Below are 22409 nucleotides of genomic sequence, written 5' to 3'. Positions count from 1 at the left end.
ACAATGGCAAACAAGCACATCTGCATCTGTAGGTCTATCTGGCAGCAAATGTAACATTTCAAGGCGATTTGTTTCTTTGGTATTGATAATAAAATGTTTACAAGAAAAAGTAGAAAAGACCAGCGCAATACTGTAAAAAAAAAATAAATTGAAAATAGAATCCTAATGCAGGGCTATAGACAGATGTGGTTCTTATATATAATCTGAGTATGTCATACTGAGTGTATTGAACATTGTCTGAGATATATAACTCAACAAGGTGTTATTTTGAGAGTATTCCATGATCTGCATTAGAAATGGCAAAATGAAAACTACTCCATGCTTCAGGGGACAAACAAATAATTAATTTTTTTTAACAAGAATCAATGTGCCAATAGAGATATATAAACTAATGCCAGGAGAGCAATAGAATAACTAGTCACAGAATGCAAACATAATTAATATGGTAGTACTAAGAACCTTTCCATTCAAGAGCAAAGTGACAAAACTGATATAATCAAATATTTGTACAGCTGTTTATACTAATAATTTTCATGCCTTTTTGTTTTTTAGTGTATAAAGTATCACTGTAAATTGAGGCTGCCTGGGATATTTTAATTTCTTTACATTCAGAACTCTCACTTTAATCTTCTTTGAACCGTTCATGCTCTTACTGTGGAGATTTTTTTGCAAACCCAGAATAGTAAGAGTGTGGTTTAATAGTTTAATATTAATGATATACAGACAGGTAGCTTCTAGTTCACCTATTCAAAATTACAGGTGAAGAAGATTCCTTTTATTATTTATTGATTAAGTACTTCAGCATATTAAAGAGGATGAATGATTTATTGGAGCCACTATTTATGCCCCTGTTTTAACATACAATTTTAGCTTATTTTATGAAAATTCTAGAAATCAACACCACTATCGTTGTGTGGGATATAAAAAAATTATAACAACGAAAAATACAGAACAGTTAGAATAATACCATTTCAAATATTTACATCTTTTACAGTTAGAAGCATTTTTCCAAAACAGCACAAATCTTGTAGAGATACACATCCGTCCTAAGTTTGCTGAAGTTAATGTATTTGCATGATGAGAGAAAGATCAGAATATGACTCACAGTAATCATACAAATACATAAAACTTATTTTTCCCAACATAAAGAGTTCCATTTCAATGAATTAACAGATGTGTTATTCCAATGAAGCATATAACTGGTATGCTAATTTTCATAATATGAGTCTTTACAGTTTATAAAGATATGTTTGAAAGAGTTTGCTTCAGTCCCTTTTTAAGGAACATCGGCTCCAAATGTATTAATGCCAGTCAAAGGAATGATTAACCATTCTGTAAAATTTTGCATTGTGCTCTCTGAAGTAAGAATACAATTGCTCTAAAACAGTGCTGTTAACAAGAGGATGGGGACGTCCTTTGGATTCGTGTAAACATCTCTCCCTCCCATCACTTCTAATGCAGTAGAATCCCTTGGTTTGGTTAAAATAAAAATTAGAAGACATAATTCGGGAAGGAAGATTTAGAAATCTTTCAACTTTTTGTAATTCAGGAAGAGGGTCCTTGATTAAAGTATTGCCATCCACTATATGAATCTGATCCAAACTGAAATGCTTAAGCCACTTTTCCATATGAACATCATATAGACTTCTCTGAATAGCTTTGTATTTGGTATTAAGCACTCCATTCTTAATAACAATATCTTCAAAAAGCTGAACAGGCTTGTGGCTTTCTACTCTGTTGTAATATACTTGGGTATAGTCAGATATAACTCTCTCAGTGGGATCTCTTAGAATGAGCAGCAGTTTAATGGAACTATTCATGTCATGAATTCTTCCTGGAGCCTGTGGTGATGTAAAATAGCCTGGTGTTTTCTCAATTGTTATTTGATTTCCATAAGAAAATGGCATCAGATTTCTATACCAGTCTATTCCTTTCACATAATTTTCATCCCAGTCAAAGAAGTGGACTTCTGTAGCTGCTACCACAATATTAGGATGAATATCCAACATTTCCAGCAAAGCCCTTGTCCCTCCTTTACGAACTCCTATGATGATTGTCTGAGGTATTTGTCGGCTCGTGCCAGGAGGTCTCACCTGTGCTGAATAGTGTTCACTTTTATTGCTGAATAATCCTACTTGTGACTTCAGTGTTTCCAACAGTGCCCCATTCTCAACAGGAGCACCCCGAGCATGAGTCAGCAGAAGATAAGCTGACACTAGTAGGAAGGCCATGTGGAGAGGAATAATTATTTCAAGATAATGTTATGCTTACTAATGAAAGAATAGGTAAGTCCCCTCTCGAGATGGTTGGCAGAACCCGTGGTAAGCACACAGCAAGTTTCTGAAGCATCTACAAAAAAAATAAGACAAGTCAGTATTTCCAAACCCATCATCAGCTGAAAATTCAACTCACAATTCAATTCATGAATCTGATTTGTGATCCCAACTGAAAATTTATAGTGAAGTTATTTGCTTTCCCTGATTTCATTTCAGGAGGACAAGAAGAACCCCATGTGTTCTTTTTTCCCCTTACCCATGGGTGACCAATGATGGATACTAACTGTTCAACAGCTTTGATTTCCTCTAAGCAGAAGATTAGAATTGTTTATCTGATTTTAAGTTCCTGACCATTAGTTGCTTCCTTTGATTTTCCTGATTACCTTCCATATATACACATACTTCTCTTTTTATAAATACCATACCCACTATGATATTAAAAATAATTCCAAAGTATGCTTGAATGTCAAAGCCTTTCCTCAAATTGCCTGCTAGATTAGTATATCCTAATCTAACTAACAGACCTGGATGGGTGTGCAACCATTTGGGTTCTAGTGAGATATGAATCATATGAAAAAAGTTCTGTTTCCTTAGACACAGAAAACAAAACCCAGGTATAGGCAAAATTTTGAAACCTGAGCCCTTTAGAGCAGAAAAGAAAGAATAAAGTGACTGAGTTGGATCAACCTTGGAAAAAAATAAATGAGACGGTACCTTCTTTTCAACTATCCAAGTGTTGTGATGCATAGTCATGTTAAGTGTTGGGGAAATCTTGGCAAATATCAGGTAATATTCTGCAGTTACTCCAAAACTCCGTCCATATAAGAGTCAATTGGATGCTTTCTGGGCACTTAAAAATGTCTGAAGGGAATCAAGTCTGTTTGAAGTTGAGTAACTTCTTTTACTTAATCCACGTAACATATGATCATTTTAAGAAGTGGTGAATGTTAAATATCTCCAAAATTTGTAAAAATTTTAGGCTTGCAGGTATGTGCCCATGCAAATATAAGTGAAAGAAAATGTCTCTGTAACTTGATTTGCTGACATTTGAAATCTTTTGGGTAGCCTGTATATATTATTTGAAACAGATTGCTTACAGATCTGCCATCAAAACGAGAATAAAAAATTCAGATCAATGCAACACTTGCACTGGAACCACTGTTCTTGGATTGCCAGTTTCTGTGTCTGAAAATCTTACAGGACAAATGCTTATTGAAAGGATTCTTCGGCTTCATTCCATTTCTGAGCAATTACAGGATTTTAAGACTTGTAGGTTAGATTACATTCTTAACTTATTTTGTTTATCAATGTGGAGTGTGTAAACAAGCCTTCTCATACAATGAAGCAGCAGTCATTTAAAAAACAATAACCATCTTTGAAATCTATTTGAATTATTGTTCATATTTTAAAGTAGTCTCAGATCTGCTACAACTTCAGCTCCTTCTTCAGTTTCACTGTCAGTTAAGTCTTTCTTTTTCTGAATATATTGGTCACAGTAGTCTGTCTCTTAGAAACAACCTTAGAAAACACAGCCAATTCCCATTTGTCATGGCCCTGAGAAACATTCAATACTTCTATTTAAAAATTGTTTACTTTAAGGCTTACTTTACAGACTTAAAGATTTTAAATTTTTGATAATAACAGTCTAGGCAATGCAGCAGAATCATTAAATCTATTTTCTAAATCTTATTAAAACCTACTCCAGCTTCTTGGGTATCTAGGGAATGACTCTTGTTAGCCTCAATGAGTGCTAAACTCACAGACAGATAGCAAATATTAACCCTAAAATTGTTATTTAAAAAATAAACTATTACCTTTAGTGAGGAAATCTGTGGAGAGGATTCCCTGTTGTGTCCAAGCAAGACCTAAAGGGCAACTGCTTCTTCAAAAAGAGCACAGTTTCAACTAGCAAAAGTGTGTAAACATACAATTACTAAATATTGGAAAAGTCCAAGTATAAATTGGCTTTGTAATGCCAGACTGCAGAAAATACTGTTCTCCTTTACCAACTGGAATGGAAGTTTCATTTTAAAGGTCACAAGTTTTTTTACTAAGAACTGCACATGGAAGTTCTATTTGAAGTTCTCAAGAGCAGAGAATATAAGCATTTCTAGCAATTAGACGAGGGAAGAACAGGTATGTTTATACCAAAACCATTTGTACTTACTATTCTTTTGGATGACAAATTTGGGCAATAGCAAACATGCTATTTGGTGCTGTGAGGAATTAAAATACATTCTGCTATAATTGGAGCTAGGGTTGGTTTTGAAAAGCTGCATAGAATGTACAGCCTGAAATATGACGCATCACCCCCCGGATGACTCCTGGAATGCTGGCCTTCAAACAAGTGACTCTGCTTTAATAATTTCAAGCCAAATTTTTGAACAGTTCAGCCTGAGTAATAGTAGAGCTATACATAAGATGGTCTCTGAAGTAGCAACATATGGCAGCACAGCTGCTTTCCAGAACGGTGATGCCACTAGAGTGGGATTTTGGAGTGAGGGGCAAGGGAGCAGTTAATCTTTCTTTTAACCTGTTCTGAAATCCCAGTGTCAATTTACATTCCACTCAGTGTTGGTTTTAAATTAAAATTATTTCAGGAAGACTGAGAAAATGTTTTTGTAATCACCTTACCATTTTTTTCAATTTACCTCGTTTGTGCTAATACAGCACATTATACATTACAAATGCATGTACACCTGTATATAATGTTTTGAACTAAGGTAATGCTAGCCTGAAAGTCTACCAAGCAAGGAATGACTTGCAAATACCAAGGTGGAGACATACAGTTCATTATCTGATTTAAATTCCAGAACTATTCTATCTTGAAACAATTTCATGAACTGATTCTTGACAGGTATTTTAGGCAACTTTATTTAAACAGAAAAAACCATTTTTTTAGAGTTTTTGATAATAAGTATTCTTGAGACTACCTATTAACTAAAGGTTAGTAGTTTAAATAAAAAAAGCAGAATGGAAGAGAAAAAAGTAGGATTTTCTCTGAAATAACCTAAAGCCAGATTAAAAAAAGAAACAAAAGTCTTTGAAACTGGGGACTCTGCAGTGGTATAGACAGAGATGTGTTCTTCCTAGATCTGGTGATAGAAGAAAAATGCTCAAATTCACTTTTTTATTTTATTTAAAATAAACACACTAATATTATTTTATCCCTAATTACCTTAGTGTTTTCTGGTTTCATGCACCTGGGAATCAGGTGCAAATACTGAAACCCAAAGAGATTGAATGAGAAATTCATACTTATTACTGAGGAAAGATTGGTCTTCCAAAATATTATCAGGTTCACATGTGATGTGAATGAGAGTCTGTTTTAATTTAGCATCCAAAATCAATGTTTCTCTATAAAACACACTCAGAAAGCAAGTAGCAGAAGAGATTGTGCATTTTCTATGGATCAAAGTATTAGTAGCATTTTTTAAAACAGTTATGGTAGTTCAACCAGTTTGTAATTAATTAGTTTTACAAATTTCTTAGAGTCATTGCTAGAACAAAACCTTACCCAGGAAATTCTACCACAAATAATCAAATTCAGAATGTGCTGTAAAATTGGTGCCTAAACAGATAAAAATTGCCTTTGGGAGCAATTCTATCAGAACAACATTCTAGCTTCAGTTTAAGATATTTGATTGATTTCAACCAAGCTCTAAGATGTTAGATCCTGTGGTTAAGTTATAATTGCTACATAACTGTAAAGGTTTTAAAGATGATTTATCATATATAATTGGAATTTTATTTGAATAATTTTTACGTTGCTTTTATGCCTTTATGCAATTAAATGCACATTTTTAGGAGATATGAACTGCTTTTTATAATGAAAACAATATATTTTACAGTGCTGCACTGCACACTCTTTGAATCTGAGAAGACGTTTCTTAGGAAATTAACCCCATGACACATGATCAGAATGATAGTGCCTTATTACGTGTTTTTCCCCTATTATTTGGTGATGTTGGTGTTGCTTAGTAACATGAGGATCATCAACAGATATGATACTTATTAAGCAGAAATGAAGTTCAGAAATAAATTCATGCTGCAGAAAGGACTAATTAAGTAAATAATACCTTGGGTTTCTGTTTGTTTTATTTTTTTAAAACCTTAGACTAGACCGAAGAAGCTACTATGCAGGCTGAAAAATCATTTTAATATTGCAGAAATGTTCTGAAGGCCCTTAAATGCTGCACTCTACTCTATAAAAAAACTTCTAAGCAGCTTATGACATCTTTCTTCAGGGTAAAGTGCAGCATCATAGGGTAAACCTAACTATATTATAATGACTAATTTATAATATTATTAGTTCCTAATAATACTTCCCACTGCCTGTAACGCTTTTCAGTGGAGAACTTTGCAGCACTCTGTGTTAATGATCTGTCTGCACCCTATTAAGGCACCATTCTCACCTCACAGGAAATTACAACTGACCAACATATGGATCCAGTTCAGGAGTGCAAATGCTTTGGAAAGTCGGGGTTAATGTGCTCTGCTCAAGGTCATATAACAGGTTTATAGTCCAGCCAAGAATAAAAACCCCAGGGCTTCCAATTCTCCTTCCAATTCCAACTCTGCCATTACATGACATCCTCTCACACCTCTTCTGATACCTGGATTACATGCTGAACTGAAAAGCAAAGAGATTCCTCAATGTTTCAGCATCACATTCAAGTATTTTGTGGAATACAGCAATTTCTTACCATTTGCTCCCCCTAAAAAATTGGAACCAAATGCAAACTCAGAATTTTGTTGTTTCAAGGTATTTGTGCAGCAATACTACTGTTCATGACTGAAAACTACAACAGGGGGAGCTGGTCAGAGGAAGTATAACAAAGAACCAATTTTTGTCTAGATTTTTAAAAATGTATTTGGATTGAAAAAAATGTACTGCTTATCCTATTGATTTCTATTGGATATCAACTCATCCCAACACAGAGATCAGTCACTGAGAAGAACACAATTCAAACATGTTAAAGTTTACTTGCACACAAATTTGTAACAGCTCAATTATATCTCTATAATTAAGAACATCTCTAACGCTGACAATATAGAAAAGCTATAGAAGTCTAACTATTCACAACCAAAGATTATGTCAGGTGAACTGTTTCAGAAATCCTTTTGAAAGACAATCATACTGTGATGACAGTTAGACCAGTGTAAAGTATCCATATACAGACTGGATTTATGTAATAAGTAATTCTGAAGAACAACAACATTAATCAAATTCTAAAAGGTTTCAAATACCTGAAATTGGGCTGATGATTTTCCTGTGGTAAAACTAGAGCTAGTTACATGGCATAATAAATGCAAATCTGCACTCAGTACAGCTTACCCATTTTTTAAAAAAAGGCAAATGAAATATCCAGGGTGTGTAGGATATATTGCTTAATACAATCCAGTATCAATTTATTCAAATCCAATAAAGCAATGACTAATTCTATTAATTCTAAGCATTAAATATTAGAAATAATACTATCATCGAACAGCCTCTTCATAATACCTTAATTCTGATTTACAGTATCATTTGTGAAATAATGGACATTTAAAAATACTTGGCATATGTCCAATGGTTGAACAAAAACGTGTCCTCTTCAATATTAAGTGAAAGGAAGCAGTTCAGCTACTTCTATCCACACAGCTCAGATATGCTTAGAATCAAGGAGACAATAAGAGAACATTTCTGAGTGTGAAAAATATTTAAAATTTTGGAAAGGCTTCCTATGAAGAAACAATTGTGGGTAAGCCTTAATTTTATTACAAGCAGTGCAATTACTTTAGATTTGTGTTAGGGTGAGATAAATCAGAAATAGGTGCAATTGAATATGTTTAGAGCTGTGTCCTAGAAGTGCAGTCTGATTCAGGAGAATCCCAAATTAACTATTCCATGAAACTAAAGACTGTGTGTGAAAGGACAGTTATTCCAGCAAATGATAACACTTTAGATAGGGCATGAAACTTTTCTGCTACATTTACTCTATATTCTGTTGCCATTAAGAGTAATAACTGAATAAAATTCTCAATATGTCATTAGTGGGCTTTATCAAAATCAGTTAGGAGAGATAAGTCAGTTCCCATCAATATACATGGGCTGGACATGAAGAACTTCCCACTTGTAATCATGGAAAATGTCTGCTGCAATTGGAGAAAGCAAGAAAGGTTTAGAGGCAGCAAAATACAACATCGGTGTTTTGTAACAGAGCTACAAGGTGAGCTCCACTGGACTTTGGTTATACAAGGAGTAGAGGACAAAGTACAAAAAGGACCACAGATCCAGACTTAAACCAATATTGCAGCAGTTCATATTGCTGATAAAGAACATTAAGAGTCTTGTGTGCACTTAAGAATTTTGTTCACTTTCATTTTACTCAAATTATGGACATGTTTTTAATAGGGACATGTATTAAGAATTCCTCAAGGAAATGATCCCACAGACTGTCCTGAAATGCTGTCTTGCTGTCATAACTCCTCTTCAGGTAATGAAAGAGTTTAAAGGCGTTTCTTTAAGCATCAATACAAAACTATATGTTATCTCATAGGAAGACAAAGACATTAACATTTTAAAGTCCTAATATCAGCAGTGAATTTATTTGTGTGAACCTTTTCTAACGACATTGAAGTTTTATAACAGTCTACAGTTACTACCTTACAGGAATAAAAAAAGGAATAAAAAAGAAAATAGCTATTTGGTGAACAAAGATAGGAGCTGCAAAGTAACAGCAATTTGCTGCAGGCTTCTACCAGCAACATAATGGATAAAAAGGAAAGCTAAAAAAGGTTAGCATAAACTATAAACACATTGAATCATTGGCAGGTGATAGTAGCAGATAGCAGTTTTGAAAAAAGTTTGTTTCCCTAAGGCTAACATTACATTTCCTAATTCCCTTTTCTGATAACTCAAGATAGAAAATTGCCTGATGATAATATGACTGCAAATATGTAGCAGTCATATTACCTTATATATGATAATATATATCGTATAAACACACAAATAAATATCTGAGGTAAACAAACCTTGTCCAGTGTAGACTACACACTTATATTTTATGGTATCTTTGGAAAGCATCATATTCAAACCATCCACATAAAAGTTACTGAATTACAATTTCATAAAGGTCTTTAATATGCTTAGTCCATAAAGTCAGGTACATTCTAAGCATACCTCTAAATAGACACAAAAAAATTCAGTTCTTATTAAGATGTAAAGCATAGATAGTGGTCGTATTAGCACAGATGAGAAGGCCAATTTTATTTGTCTAATCACTCTATCACACTGGCATATTTCAAATGGAACAGCACTACCATTTTTTTGAATTAAATTTACACATCTAATTGTTAATTACACATCTGGATTAATATAAATTGAAGTAACAAAGATGCCATGTCAGATCTTCAGCCAAATAAGCAGTAGCTGTAAAGGTACAAGATGTAACGATGTGTGGCTGGTAACCAGCTTTTTTTAATACTTCTACAGTACAGTAATAAGGTTAAACTTCAGCCTCTCTACCTCTGGTATAATTCACTGAACACTATTAATTTTCCCACACTCGTTGTCACAAAGAACGCCTTAATACTCACTGATGTTTAGGAATTAAAATTAGAATTTGATGCAGAGGATTTATGAGAGACATGTCTTTCAAAGGAAAAGATTCCTCAGAGGGTCAGAGATGGCAAAAGAAGCATTTGATAGGAATGAAGACAGGTTAACTCTCTGTGGTACAGAACAGCAAATTCCTACAGGAAATCCATGTCAAGTAAGTGACCCTAGGACCTGCTATGCTCTTGTAAAGAGCACAGGTTCCTGACATTAAAAAAACCAAACAACTAACCAAAACCACAAAGAATCCTACCAACCCTACCAAAACCAACTAACCAACCAAAAAAAACCACAAACCCCATAAAGCCCTGCTAATCTGAACTGGTGGGGATTCTAAAGCATTACAACTTTGAGGACTGCAAAAAGGGATAACATTATCTCATAGGAGAATTTTTCCGAGCAGAACTTGTCAATATTATACCTTAGGTTTTTAACACTGCCTCAGTGCAGGATGAGAGCACTCCAGGCAGAGCTCATCAGACAGTGGCAGCTGCACAGGGAGCTGCCTAAAACAGCCAGGAGTGACATGTGAGGAAATGGCCACGGAGAGATGCAGCCAAAGTCTTGTGGGCAAGGAGGCTCCTTTGTCCCCGCTCGGAATGCTGTCCATCAGCCAGGCACTTCAGACAAGTCTCATGAGCCAAGGTCAGTATCTTACCCTCTGTTTATATCTTTTTGAATAACTTTTCTGAGGCTCTGGCATTAGTCTCTGGGAAGTAGTTATATGATGCTGACTGATAAGAATTGCTGCACTGGGTCCTATATAACTGCTATATATCCCCATCGTACAAGGCACGGAATAAACTGATCCTACCCTTGGTTGTAAGTCCTGCTATCCAACAATCAGCAGATTGAAGACCTTCTAATGTCAAATTCAAACACTAAGGAGCCAACTTCTTGGCTCAGGAATATACTGTAAAGCACAGGTGTAAAGTGAGCTGAGAATTCACCTGTAATAAAACAAAGCAGCTGAAAGGCCCATCAGAGTTGAAAGGTTTTGGCCTTGTAAAGGATGACTGAATAAAATTCAAGAAAAAAATAACAGCTCAGGAGCAATTTTTTTTCAATGAGTGGGTAGAGAACAGAGGATGTGAGTGAATATAAAGAAAGTGAAATCATGTGTCATCTAGACAATTGACTTAACACTGAAAATTCAATTTTGACATTTTGGGTACTGGCATAGGCCCTGATAAGAGGAAGATCAAGATACAGATCAGAGAAAAAAGGTGTGAGTAAGTATGAATGTTTGATAAAATAATAGGATTTGCAAAACTAAGAAATGTACTCAATCCACTCAATCCACTCAGAGTTTAGATATGCTGAGAGACTTTGGGCATCAAAGAATCAAAACTTATACAAAAAGGGCCTCATCTTTCTCTATCTTTCCTCAAAGTAAACAAATACACACGACTTCAGGTCAGAGCCCACAGAAAGCAGCTGCCTAGCAATTCTTAACACTGATTAATAATGATAGTAGTAAAAAAAGAAAAACTCTGTCTTACACTGGTAAACAAATCCTTGCTAACAAAGAAGGGAAATATACTGTAATATAGAACAGACAAACATTAGAAAAGAAACAAATAGATAATGTTCTTCTTGAATAGAAACTCATTTAATACCTTCAACAGATATCCATTGTCAAACTACATGCATGTTCAACCCAGCAGATCGCTGTAGAGACACAGGAATGAAAGCAAATGAGGAAACATTTGAAAATGCCTAATAACTGGACTGTAAAATGTAAAACAACCTGGTGTGCAAAACTGATGTGTCTTTTGCCCGCCTCCTCAGGCCAAAACAGAGTCAAAGATGACAGGCTGAAAATATGGAGTAAGTAAAAGGCAGATTATTTTCTGGCTATTATGGAAAAGCAAAAATCAGATCTTTGCTCCTTACCAAAACTGTTCCCACTGCCAAAGTAGCATGTTAAAATGCAGTAAAAGAATACTCACCATTCCAAAGAGTCTGAGAACAGTTAGCTAATACCAAACACGCCTTATATTTTTCTCCAAGACTTCTGAGTTTTAGTAGGGTCCTAACTGACTGTTCTTTGCCCTATTTAGTTAGAAAACTTCTGTGCAGTCCCAGTTTTTCAAACTTTGATATACAACCTGAACCTGTAGGCATGTCAGTAGTCCAACCAAGGATATACATACATATGTCAAAACCTTACACTTCAGTGGAAAACAAAGAAACTTCCTCTCCTCTTTCCCCCAGTCCAGGCAGTTATCATGACAACTTCCCCATGCAAAAAACAACCTCTGCATCTACAAGCTTAAGGTCTCCCCACAAAAACCCTTTCTGTTGTTAAACCACTGCATCAAACGGCACAGTTAATTCAAGCAGAACATGGTACCCGCCATAGAGCATCACTTCTACCCCATAGCTCAGTGCTATGTTGCACCCAAACAAGCCTTCCACACTTTTTCTTTAATGCTGCTTCACCTCAAATCAGTTACAACTTCTCAGAAAGATTCTTTGATGGCTGAGAGTGCCTACAGCAATTCTTTGGCACCTTTAAGCTCTGTCAATATTCACTGAAGTCTTTAAGGTAAAATCAGATTTAGGAGCCATCACATACATTCAGGATCAGGACTTTAAGACTTCAAATATGTGGAATTTGTGACAAATGGTGAGGATTTGTCACATTAGAAACTGACTAGAAAAAGCCACAATAGATGTGGTCAGAGACTAAATAAGAGCATGGTAAGATTACCTCCCAGATTCAAATATTGTGTTAGCTGTCTATAAATAGAAGTAAATAATATTTATACCTAGTGTTTTTTTATTTTAAATTGTAGTATCAATTTGAAAAACATGTATTGCACTTAGATATCTTATAATGAACTTTTAATATTTTTCTCCTTAGGTCTGAATGGTCTTACCAGTATTCAGGTATTTGATAAGGTGCTAGAAACTCCTACAGCAGAGGAGAAAGAGGCAGAGGTAAAGAAGGACTCTGATATATTCTCATAATTAACTGCATATTATTAGAGCAATAAAGTGTTAGAATGTTCAAAGTCATTCTCCTAAGAGTGGGTAGGCTGCACAGCACAAGCATTTTAATTGATTCTAAATCCCCTGATTTCAGCTACTCAAACAGACATAGTATGACAGCAAACTGGTCTTACAGTGTCACAACAATGGGACACTTCCCCAAGGACCAATACTTTAAACATAGCATAGAGGAGAAATGTACCTCCACTACCTTGCATTCTCCCTCTGTCTCCTTCTTTCCCAAATAAAAGAGAAAAAATCCCCCAAAGCTCAAAAGGTTCAGACTGGCAAAAGAAGTTTACTTTTTCTATAGGAGGAGGTAATCAATTTTGTGATCTCTCATTGCCATTTTCTAGCCAAAGATAATTTTTTTTCTTACTGTATAACTTATGACCCACAACATTCCATGCTGTTCTAGTCCATTCTATTTTTTCTCAGGGAATTTAAAAAAGAAAAGTTTATGATCAGTCCTCATTTCTTTTTTACCTGTTCTCCATTACCAGAAAAGCACTGTTATATAGAGCAAAGATGTAGGTGTTTGTATGTGATGGTTTTAAACATAAAATACACATTTCGTGCATCCTGGTCCTTGTTTCTCTTGCCTCATAAACACACTTAGCAGTCCCTATGGATGGTGCAATTTTAAAGAAAGTAATTATCTCACTGTAGATTTTACTTCTGATTACATTTTTCTCCTGTTTTCAATGCATTCTGAGTTTTTACAGTGTTAACAGAAGTATTTTCAGCAGGTTTTCTGCAGCATCCTTCATCAGCATCTTAGCATTTACTTTAAACCTTTAGAAGAACAAATGTCAGCATCTGAATACCAGTTAATTTGCAAGTCCAGTGTGATTCATAGAAAAAAACAGAAAGCAAAGCACCAAACCAACAGTTTCAAATCAGACTGCCTAAAAGCATATGAAATCAGAAAGATATTCTGCTGCTACTATTCACAGTGAACAGGAGTTTACTCCTTTAGTAAAAGGAAGATGGAGTTGGATAGCACTGAATGTAAGACTAGAGAATCTTAATTCCCTACATGAATGGTGAAGTAATCTTTAAAGATGTTGAGCATCTGAGGCTTTTTTTGTATTTTAGGATGGCCGAGATCTCCACTGAAGGTTGCCTTTTTTCAGGCACTGATATAACAGTTTTCCAACTCAGCAAGATGGAAGAAATATGTTACATATGCTGGTATGTGTAACAATTCTCTGTCAGACATTTGCATCCTCCCTCTTTGCAGCTGATAATGTGTCCAAACCTGGTACCATTTAATGAGAATTTCAATATTTCAAAAATCCTCGCAAATACAAAGTAGTTTGGAAAGATTAACGTGAAATTTAGTTAGGGAAAGAGGATCTCTGCTGGAATCTCCAAATTACTTATACAACCTATCCATCCTCCTGCTCTCAGCTTTTAATACCTTACTGTTTGGCCATTGATAGCTATAGTGCTTTGCAAAGCATCGTTGTAATCCTATTTTCCCTGAGCTCAGCTTGTGAAAAATGTATACTTCTATTTAAAGCAACAACATGTTTTATTTTGTGGCAATAAAAGATTTTTTTTGCATTCTGATTATGAGTGTTCAGTCCTCTTACTCCTCTTTGCTTAAATATGTTCTCACAGGGGAAAATAAATCTGGATTTCAAATTTAATTTTTAACTATAAAATATGGAATAGTTATTTCTGTTTACAGCATACTAAAAAAGGTAATGCAAGTAAGCAGTGTAAGCTACTGGTTATTGATGCCAGCTCTGTTTTAAAGCAATGGTAATAGCTTTTCCTCTCAAAGGAAGAAAGTATTTCTTCTAGAAACTATAAGTTGTATATATTATTTTATGTTTTTAATGCTGAATTTTCATCTTAGATTTGTAGTTTGACATTTCTTAGCTAAAATGTTTTCATACTCATGTCTCACTTTTTCTTTATGGCATCTGTCAATTTAAATATGCAAAAAGAACATTAATATTAAGAGTAGGTTAAATTTCTAGAACTCTTTTTGTCCAGGGAGAAAAGTCTGACATGGGTGTACTTGAAAAGTTATCACACCTACTAATACCTTAAAAAGAATTATAATAAAAAGAAAAAGTCACTTTGAGTTTATAGATAATAAACAGTTAAGGGCAAATTTTTGAGATCAGAATAAAGATGTTACCATCAAACAATACTGAAGTGCCAGTGTGTGAGAAATAAGGAGTTCAATTATTGAATGTGAAAGAGTCTCGGTTCCTATACTATGGAGCTTGCAAAAATTAGAGAAATTAGAGCATAGCATGTCAAAAAAAAAAATTAAAATGAACCTATTTCCCCTGACATTTAAAAAAATATAAGCAATATAACTGTCATTGACAGTCTGGAAATGTTTCAGACACAAAATTTCAGTCAAATATAAAAGTACTAGGAGAAATAAATCAAGTCCAACCTGTTTCATAAAACATCATGGATCTGCTGTGAATGAGTCTCCAAGTATGCAAGAGAAATTGAATGTAAAGTACTTAAAATTATAACATGTAACCGACTTCCACTACAAGCACCACAAAGCTAGTAGTTAAAGAGAGAAGGAGTGGAAAAAGCAATGGAAGTTATGAAAAGCAAAAAATTAGCATCTGTAGGCAAACCCATGTTATTAATAATTTTAGTGACCAGAGTTAGGTACAACACTTGTGCAAGTACACACACACACATATAGCACACAGAGAAATAAAGAACAGATAGTAATAGAGAATAATGCAGTCCAATTTAAGAATTTAAATTAGTTGGGTTCATGAGCAATGCAGCTGATGCTGATAAATGTAGATTATAAAAGTGTATTGCAAACAGATAAATGCATACACTGGAAACATGTTCAGGATCAAATGTGCAAGTGTAGAAGAACTTGGAATTGTTAGAACATATCAAACCTTAAGAAAACTTAGATTCTACCATAGTACGGGTACAAAGAAAGGCAAAAGTGATAAGGATGGCACAGTAGTGGATTGAAGTGGAAATTGAAAGAATTGGAGTTCAACTTCCACATTTTTTTGTGGGGCCTGGATCAAACATACCTTGGAGAGTGATGTCATAACAAACTGAGATGGAGTTTGAATTTACAGTTGATTTCATGGTCTCCAAGTAGAGCAATCTCCTCATATGTGGATTTAATGCTCAGCAGTTAATGTGTTCTAAAATTTACACCTCAGCTTTCTCACAGTAATTTCCCCTTGAAGACAAGACTTGAGGGTGAAATTTTTCAGAAGCATTTATGCTGATCTAATTTTAGTCCCACAGAAATCATTCATAGAATTATTGACTTAGTAGCAAAGTTATGAAAGTCCTGGAACATTCCCCTCTCTTCATCACCTTGTGCTCTTCCAAATTGTGTTTCTCACCTTGAAGTGATATTACAAACACCTCGAATGTCCAGGTGATAGAAAATTGAAGGAAACCATGAAATGGATTGAAATGCTGAGTTGCATTGATACATCTCAACAATGAAGGAAATGTTGAATTACTATGCACGTTTAGAAATATATCCAGGTGTTCTGGAGGGATTTTAAATCACAGAGATGACAAACTAACATACAAAATCAGTCCTCATGTTGAAAGATAACAATTTTAAAGCTATGAACAATACTAAAAAAAAAAGTTATGGTCACTGATAAAAATTTAGAGAAATTACATTGAAAAAAATAAGAAAATGAAAGTTAGCCATTATATGCTAAAAGTAAATGAATTAAATAAAATTAAATTTATTTAGATTATACCCCCTCTCCCATAAAAACAAATACATATCCTATTTTGCTGAGCAAAATTTTTACGTGGCTTTTAAATTCCATAGACCATGCAAGCTAAATAGCATGGGATGAAAACCAGGTTTACATTGTTTACTTGACTGTCTGACAAAGTGCTGCACTATTAGTGTCTGGGTAAAAAGCAAAGATGCAATGGGGATTAAGAAACCAGCTCAGAAAACAAAGTGTAGGAATGCACAGGAAATCCTCAGCATCCAGTTAATTCAGGACCATGATGCACCATGCATCTCTTCAGAAAAAGATACAGGGTGAGAGTTTCAAAGAAGTCCAAGGACCTTCAGTTACTGATTAATTTGAAATTTGAATTTCAAATCAGAGATGGACACCTAGATCCCTCAGACTTTCTGGAAAGCCTTACCCTTAGGATTCTTTGTGAAGCACTCAAAAATCTCACTGGAAACCTCAGTGTGATGCACAGCAGCAGACAGAGGCAAGCACACTATTAGTATGCAAAAGCAGCAAGAGAAAATGACAGTACAGTTTTAACGTATTTTGGTAGACTAATGGTTCAGAGTGACTAGGAACAGTGTGTTTCATTCTGGTCAACCTCTCTCAAAAGAAAGAGGCAGTTCGGAGGTGGCTGTCAACAGAAGATTGCAAGCATAAATAATTTGTTAATATAAGGTGATAGTCAAAATGCAGAGTCTGTACTTTGCTACATTAAATAAATGAACTAGGATAACCCTTGCTCATCTCCCCACAAGTTCACAAAGTATGCTTCAGTGAAACAAAAAGGCAATATAATTAAAACTGACAAAGTTATATGCTCTGAACAATGCACAATTAATCTAGGAGTGTCGTTGCCACTAAATGTGACTGTAGATCTATGTAACACAAACAAAAAGAAAGCAAGAATAGCCAGCAAAGAAAAAGGAAGTTTTCAGTTGTATTTCAAAATACAGTATTTACTTTCTTATATAAAAAATCTATTATATAAACAATCTATTAAAAGAATAGATTTTACAAGAGCTCAAGAGGAAACAGAATTCGTTTTGAAAAATCTACATTTCTAGTATCATAATAACTAGGGGCTGGATCATATAAAAAAAATGCAGCAACTTACAAGAGAATTTTACCAAAGAAATTTCATGTAAAGTCTAAATAATTTTTTATAAGTTTGGATGGGTTTATTGAGTTCTGTGGAAAAAGGGGCAGAGAAAAATCTCCATTTCTGACTAAATGACCATAGTTTCCACTGTCATTGCTCCAAGCATAACTTCTGTCTTTCACTGATTTACTAAAGACCAGGAATTATACAATTAGACCATACAGTCTGACATTGATACTGAAAGTATAAGTAAGGTTGGATGATTTACAGAAGACAAGTAAAAGGACAGCAGCATGCCAGACCAGAGTCACATGTCAAAGGAGAAAAGGCTGCAAATTTAAAAACTTGAGCAAGCTAACAAAGTTAGGAACTCAGATGCTTCTACATTTTGTAGATGTCAGGGCAAAAAATAACATGATTGAGTGATTAAAATTAAGGGGGTATGTGATAACAGTCACATTTCTTTTAATTTCAGCTTGCAAGTCATCTAGATTCTGACCATTCTCACTGATCTGTAGCCTCTTTCTGTTGCTTTATATTCACATCACAAGACTGAATTCCAGGCCTCTTTCCTCAGATCAGACCTCACTAACACAGAGAACAACAAGCACCCGACTTGGCTTCCAAACTATGGTCCACGTAAATAATCCTTATATTCTTCCTGCTTTTTTGCTTAGATGGCATTAATTCTGGGGCAGTTTCTAGGCCAGCAAATCACATTCTTCTGTGCAGCTCTCTTAGCTAGTCAACAACTACACACCTGGAATTTATACAGTCAAACATTTCTTATACTTGTTCCTATTAAACTGTAGCCTATTTTATACAAATTTCTCAAACATAGCAACAACATCTTGACACCCAATGCTGTTCTCCAGTATGCTTGCAGTCTCCTCACTTAGAATCACCCTTGTCTCCTCCATAATCCAGGTAATTAATAAAAGATACCACCTATTGTTTTTCTCATGCTTAAAAATTGTGTAGTCCAGTGTAGCTTTCTGCCAATAAACACTGAACTCTTCAGCCCTACTCTCATTCAAGATGTATTAAAAAGAAAGTACAGGAAGCAAATAGATGACAATAGTTGATATATGATTAAATGCAGAAAAAGAGATATGGATATATATGCAGCGAGTAAATTGAAATATAATTAGCCATGAAAGGAACATACTTTCATGTAACAATAACAACAAGCAGATAGAAATCCTATGCCATTCATCTCAATGGAGATGTTAATTTTGGATTAAGTAAAATAAAAACAAACAAAAAAGAAACAAAGACAGTCCTCCATCTCTGAAGCTACATGTGAATTGAAGCATTTTTGTGTCTTGGCAGAATTTTTAACTGAAACATTTGCTAAGCTTCATCTAAAAAAGGTTGGTTGAACCAAGCATTTACTTGTCCTGTACCCCCTCTCTAGCAGTGGCCCATCATGGGCCGAGATAAACACACAGCGATTTTTCTAAGCATACTTTCCCAGCATCCAGTGAATCTGAGCTTCAGTGACTCTCTAAATTAGTAGCTTTATAGTCCTTACTGGATCAGTAACCAGTCTTACTTTTCAAATAAATGTAAATTCAGTTTGTGGTAAGGAGTTCCATGGCATAATTACATGAAATATGAAAAAATATTTCGGTTTTTTTTAAACATACCACCTACTAGTTTCATCTAATGCCCAAAGTCCTTGCAGTAGAAGAGTCAATAAAAAAATCACTTGTAATGCATTTACTCACCACTCATGAGTTAATAAACTTGTCATGGCCTCCTTCAACTTTATTCCTCCCAGACTGAAAACTTCTAGTCCTACTTGTCCCGTGTTTGAAAGATTTATTTAATTATCTTTTACTCATCCTGCTCATTCTTCTCTTTACCTGTTCAAGATGCAGGTGCAGCACTGTGACTGCTTGTAAGCATGACGTTCTATAATTGATTCTATTTCTTTCTAAAAATGTCTAATATTAAATTTTCTCCTTTTTTTTACTGCTACTATTTTCATAGCTCACTGAATACTCTGCGAATACATAATCTCACAGTGAAGTTCTTGAACAGATAGTCAGTTTGAAGTCCATTCTTGTGCATGAAAGGACTTTTTTCTTTTTACCCTTTGAGAACTGTTTTACATTTATTAACAGTGAATTTAACTTGTCACTTTATCTCTCGGTATCACTGAGGTGCTTCCTTGCAGTTGGCTTTCACTTCTCTTAGTCTGAATAATTTACTATCAGCTGCAAATTTTGCTGTGTAAAGACAGGCTTTGTGTTCCTAATGCATTTAAAACAATGCAAGTCTTATGTCCTTAACAAATAGCTTTTTAAGATAGGTTCAAATGAATGAGAATAACTTAATGGAACCTTTTTGCATTCTAGAGTATCTTAATTTGGTACTGAAGTCCAAAACCAAAAACAACCAGACACTGCTTTGGAAGTGGTCTAGATGAAAGCATCAATTCACTTGCTAAGATTTGCTGAGGTTTCTGCAGTAAACATCCTCTACAATAAATATACAACACAAACTCCACCTGCCACTGGAAATTATTTGCACTGAATTTGATAGCTTTGGAACAATTCATAAGGCTGGGTTAATAATGCTAATAAACCTATAATGTCTTTACACTTGACATTTCATCATTTGATTAAGACTATGCAACCTCTCTGAAACTGAGAAATTATTTCTTGAAGATCAGTTGTCAATATCTCAGCTAACTTCTAGTACTATTTTTTCACTTTTTCTCTCTATTCAAGACATGACTGAAAAGAGATATCCAACAAAGCTCTTAGTCATGTTCTTGAATTTAGGTACACGTCAGAATTGCTGGAGGTAAAAAAGCCATACTTCAGTCTAGAAGTGTTTGCTTATATGATTTTGTTATCAAAGGGTTTAGTACCTAAGAAAGACAACCAGACAATATATATCTATTTATTTCCATATCATGCTGTGATTTCAGCAACAACTCCTTCAGTTGATGCATCTTCACATCAAGTCCTGTGGTATTTTAACTAGATCACTGTACCCGAACTTCACTTCAGCAAGTGTAAAACTTAAGGCTCATGTTAATAGTTCCCTTTCAAAATTAATTGTAATTGCTCACACATTCTTAAATACTTGATTAACCATAACAAATGAGCAACCAGAACAAAAAGAACAAACCATAACAAAAAGGCTCAAACTAGTAATTTTCTGTAAAAATTAGATTCAGACACACAACAATGTTTCAACAACTCCATATCTATGGAGTCTTAAAGTTCCCTAATGGAACCTTAGGACAATATTTTCAGAAACTTCCAGTATATTTTAATTCATCTCTTCGAAATAGAAAACCTTTAATATACAAGATTTCACAAATGCAAGACTTCTACAAATACAGCCAATATTAAAAAGAGCGCACATCACCTGATAATAAGTACACCAAACAGCTAAGAACAGAGGCATATAAAATTAATAAGTATTTTAAAAATGCCTGTTAAATATTTTTCAAGACAACAGAAAATATTTTCTCATATTGGCTTCTTTGAACGTGGATATTTGCTTATGTGCTTACATTGTCAGCACTTATTATTTTAGTATGTCTACTCAGAATAAAGTTAACCATGCGTGCAGATTTGAGGTAACTAACAGCTTATGTTGCCTACATGTTACCAGGTTTTAATCCTACTGAGGGGAAATTGTATATAGTAAAAGAATTAAAGACAATACGTTAGTCCCAGGCTACAGGGACTTTCATTGACCTCTTAACTATTCTATACTACATTGCTACTTCATTTTTAATGAGTGCTCTATAAACAGGGTAGCTGTTTGTATTCTGAATCTGCAAATGCTGCAAAAATTTCTAAAAATGGGTCAGTTGCAAAAACCTAAATATTTTCAACCTATTATTGTACAGTATTTAAAGAACATTCTCAAGAGCTAATGTTTAATGTCAGACAGGTATTTTAATAACATATATATTAAATAATAATATCAAATAATATTGACTTTAAAAAAATCAGAACTCAGTAATTAAACCCAAGATAACATATGTCTTCAATTCAGCAACAAACACTGACATGTATATGCACAGATGAAAATTGTTCCTATGCTTGAAAGATGACTTCCATAAGGCATAGTTCAAGACTTAAGATACTTCAATTCTGTTCTAGCAGTGAAACTACTGCTTCACTTTCATGAGAGGTTTAATTTCAGTTAATTCTAGCAAGCTTAGAATAGCTTGCAATAAAGAAGCCATGTTGTGTTTCTCATACCAACTAAGTTATATTAATTGTACCTACATACGTACTGGAGGTCACTATTGCAAAGCCATGTTCATTCCAAAGTTTTCTAACTGATGTTCCTTGTGCAGAAATCCACAACTGAAACATTTAAATGTTTAATGAAAGTGGTATGTCATTAAGAGGTATTTGAAGGTCCCCTGTTAGGACACTTATCTGGGCTCTGGGAGAACAGTCAAGTACTTGTTTTGTCTGATGGAGATCTAATTTTCCATTTTTAGACCAGACGACCTCAGGAGTAACACTTTGTGTTTTCTCCTCCTAATCTACCAGCTTTCCCAAGTTACATAACAGTATACTTTTTAAACTTCAGTTTAATTAACACCTCCCTTGGGTTTTCAGTTTTTGAGTTTGGGAAGTTGATAATAAATTGCAGGCAAAGCTGCATAGGCATAAACATTGTTGCTGCCATCTGTTGCCATCTATAGTTTTGAA

At 34.6% G+C, this 22409-nt stretch overlaps 1 protein-coding gene across 1 annotated transcript in view; it reads right to left on the bottom strand.

Moving 5' to 3' along the window:
- Positions 1–538: 538 nt before the first annotated feature.
- Positions 539–22409, bottom strand: part of LOC103766960 (heparan sulfate glucosamine 3-O-sulfotransferase 1) — a 44672-nt gene continuing 22801 nt past the window's right edge. Inside the window, exon 2 of the mRNA XM_008934036.3 lies at positions 539–2349. Within this exon, the coding sequence (XP_008932284.1) occupies positions 1302–2231 (930 nt within the window). The 5' untranslated portion in view covers positions 2232–2349 and the 3' untranslated portion in view covers positions 539–1301. The remainder of the gene's footprint in view (positions 2350–22409) is intronic.

This window comes from Manacus vitellinus, unplaced genomic scaffold, assembly GCF_001715985.3.
Source record: "Manacus vitellinus isolate BGI_N305 unplaced genomic scaffold, ASM171598v3 scaffold_15_pilon, whole genome shotgun sequence".
In the NCBI taxonomy this organism is placed as follows: Eukaryota; Metazoa; Chordata; class Aves; order Passeriformes; family Pipridae; genus Manacus; species Manacus vitellinus.
The sequence above is the reverse complement of the archived record's forward strand: the minus strand, read 5'-3'. Positions and strand labels throughout refer to the sequence as shown.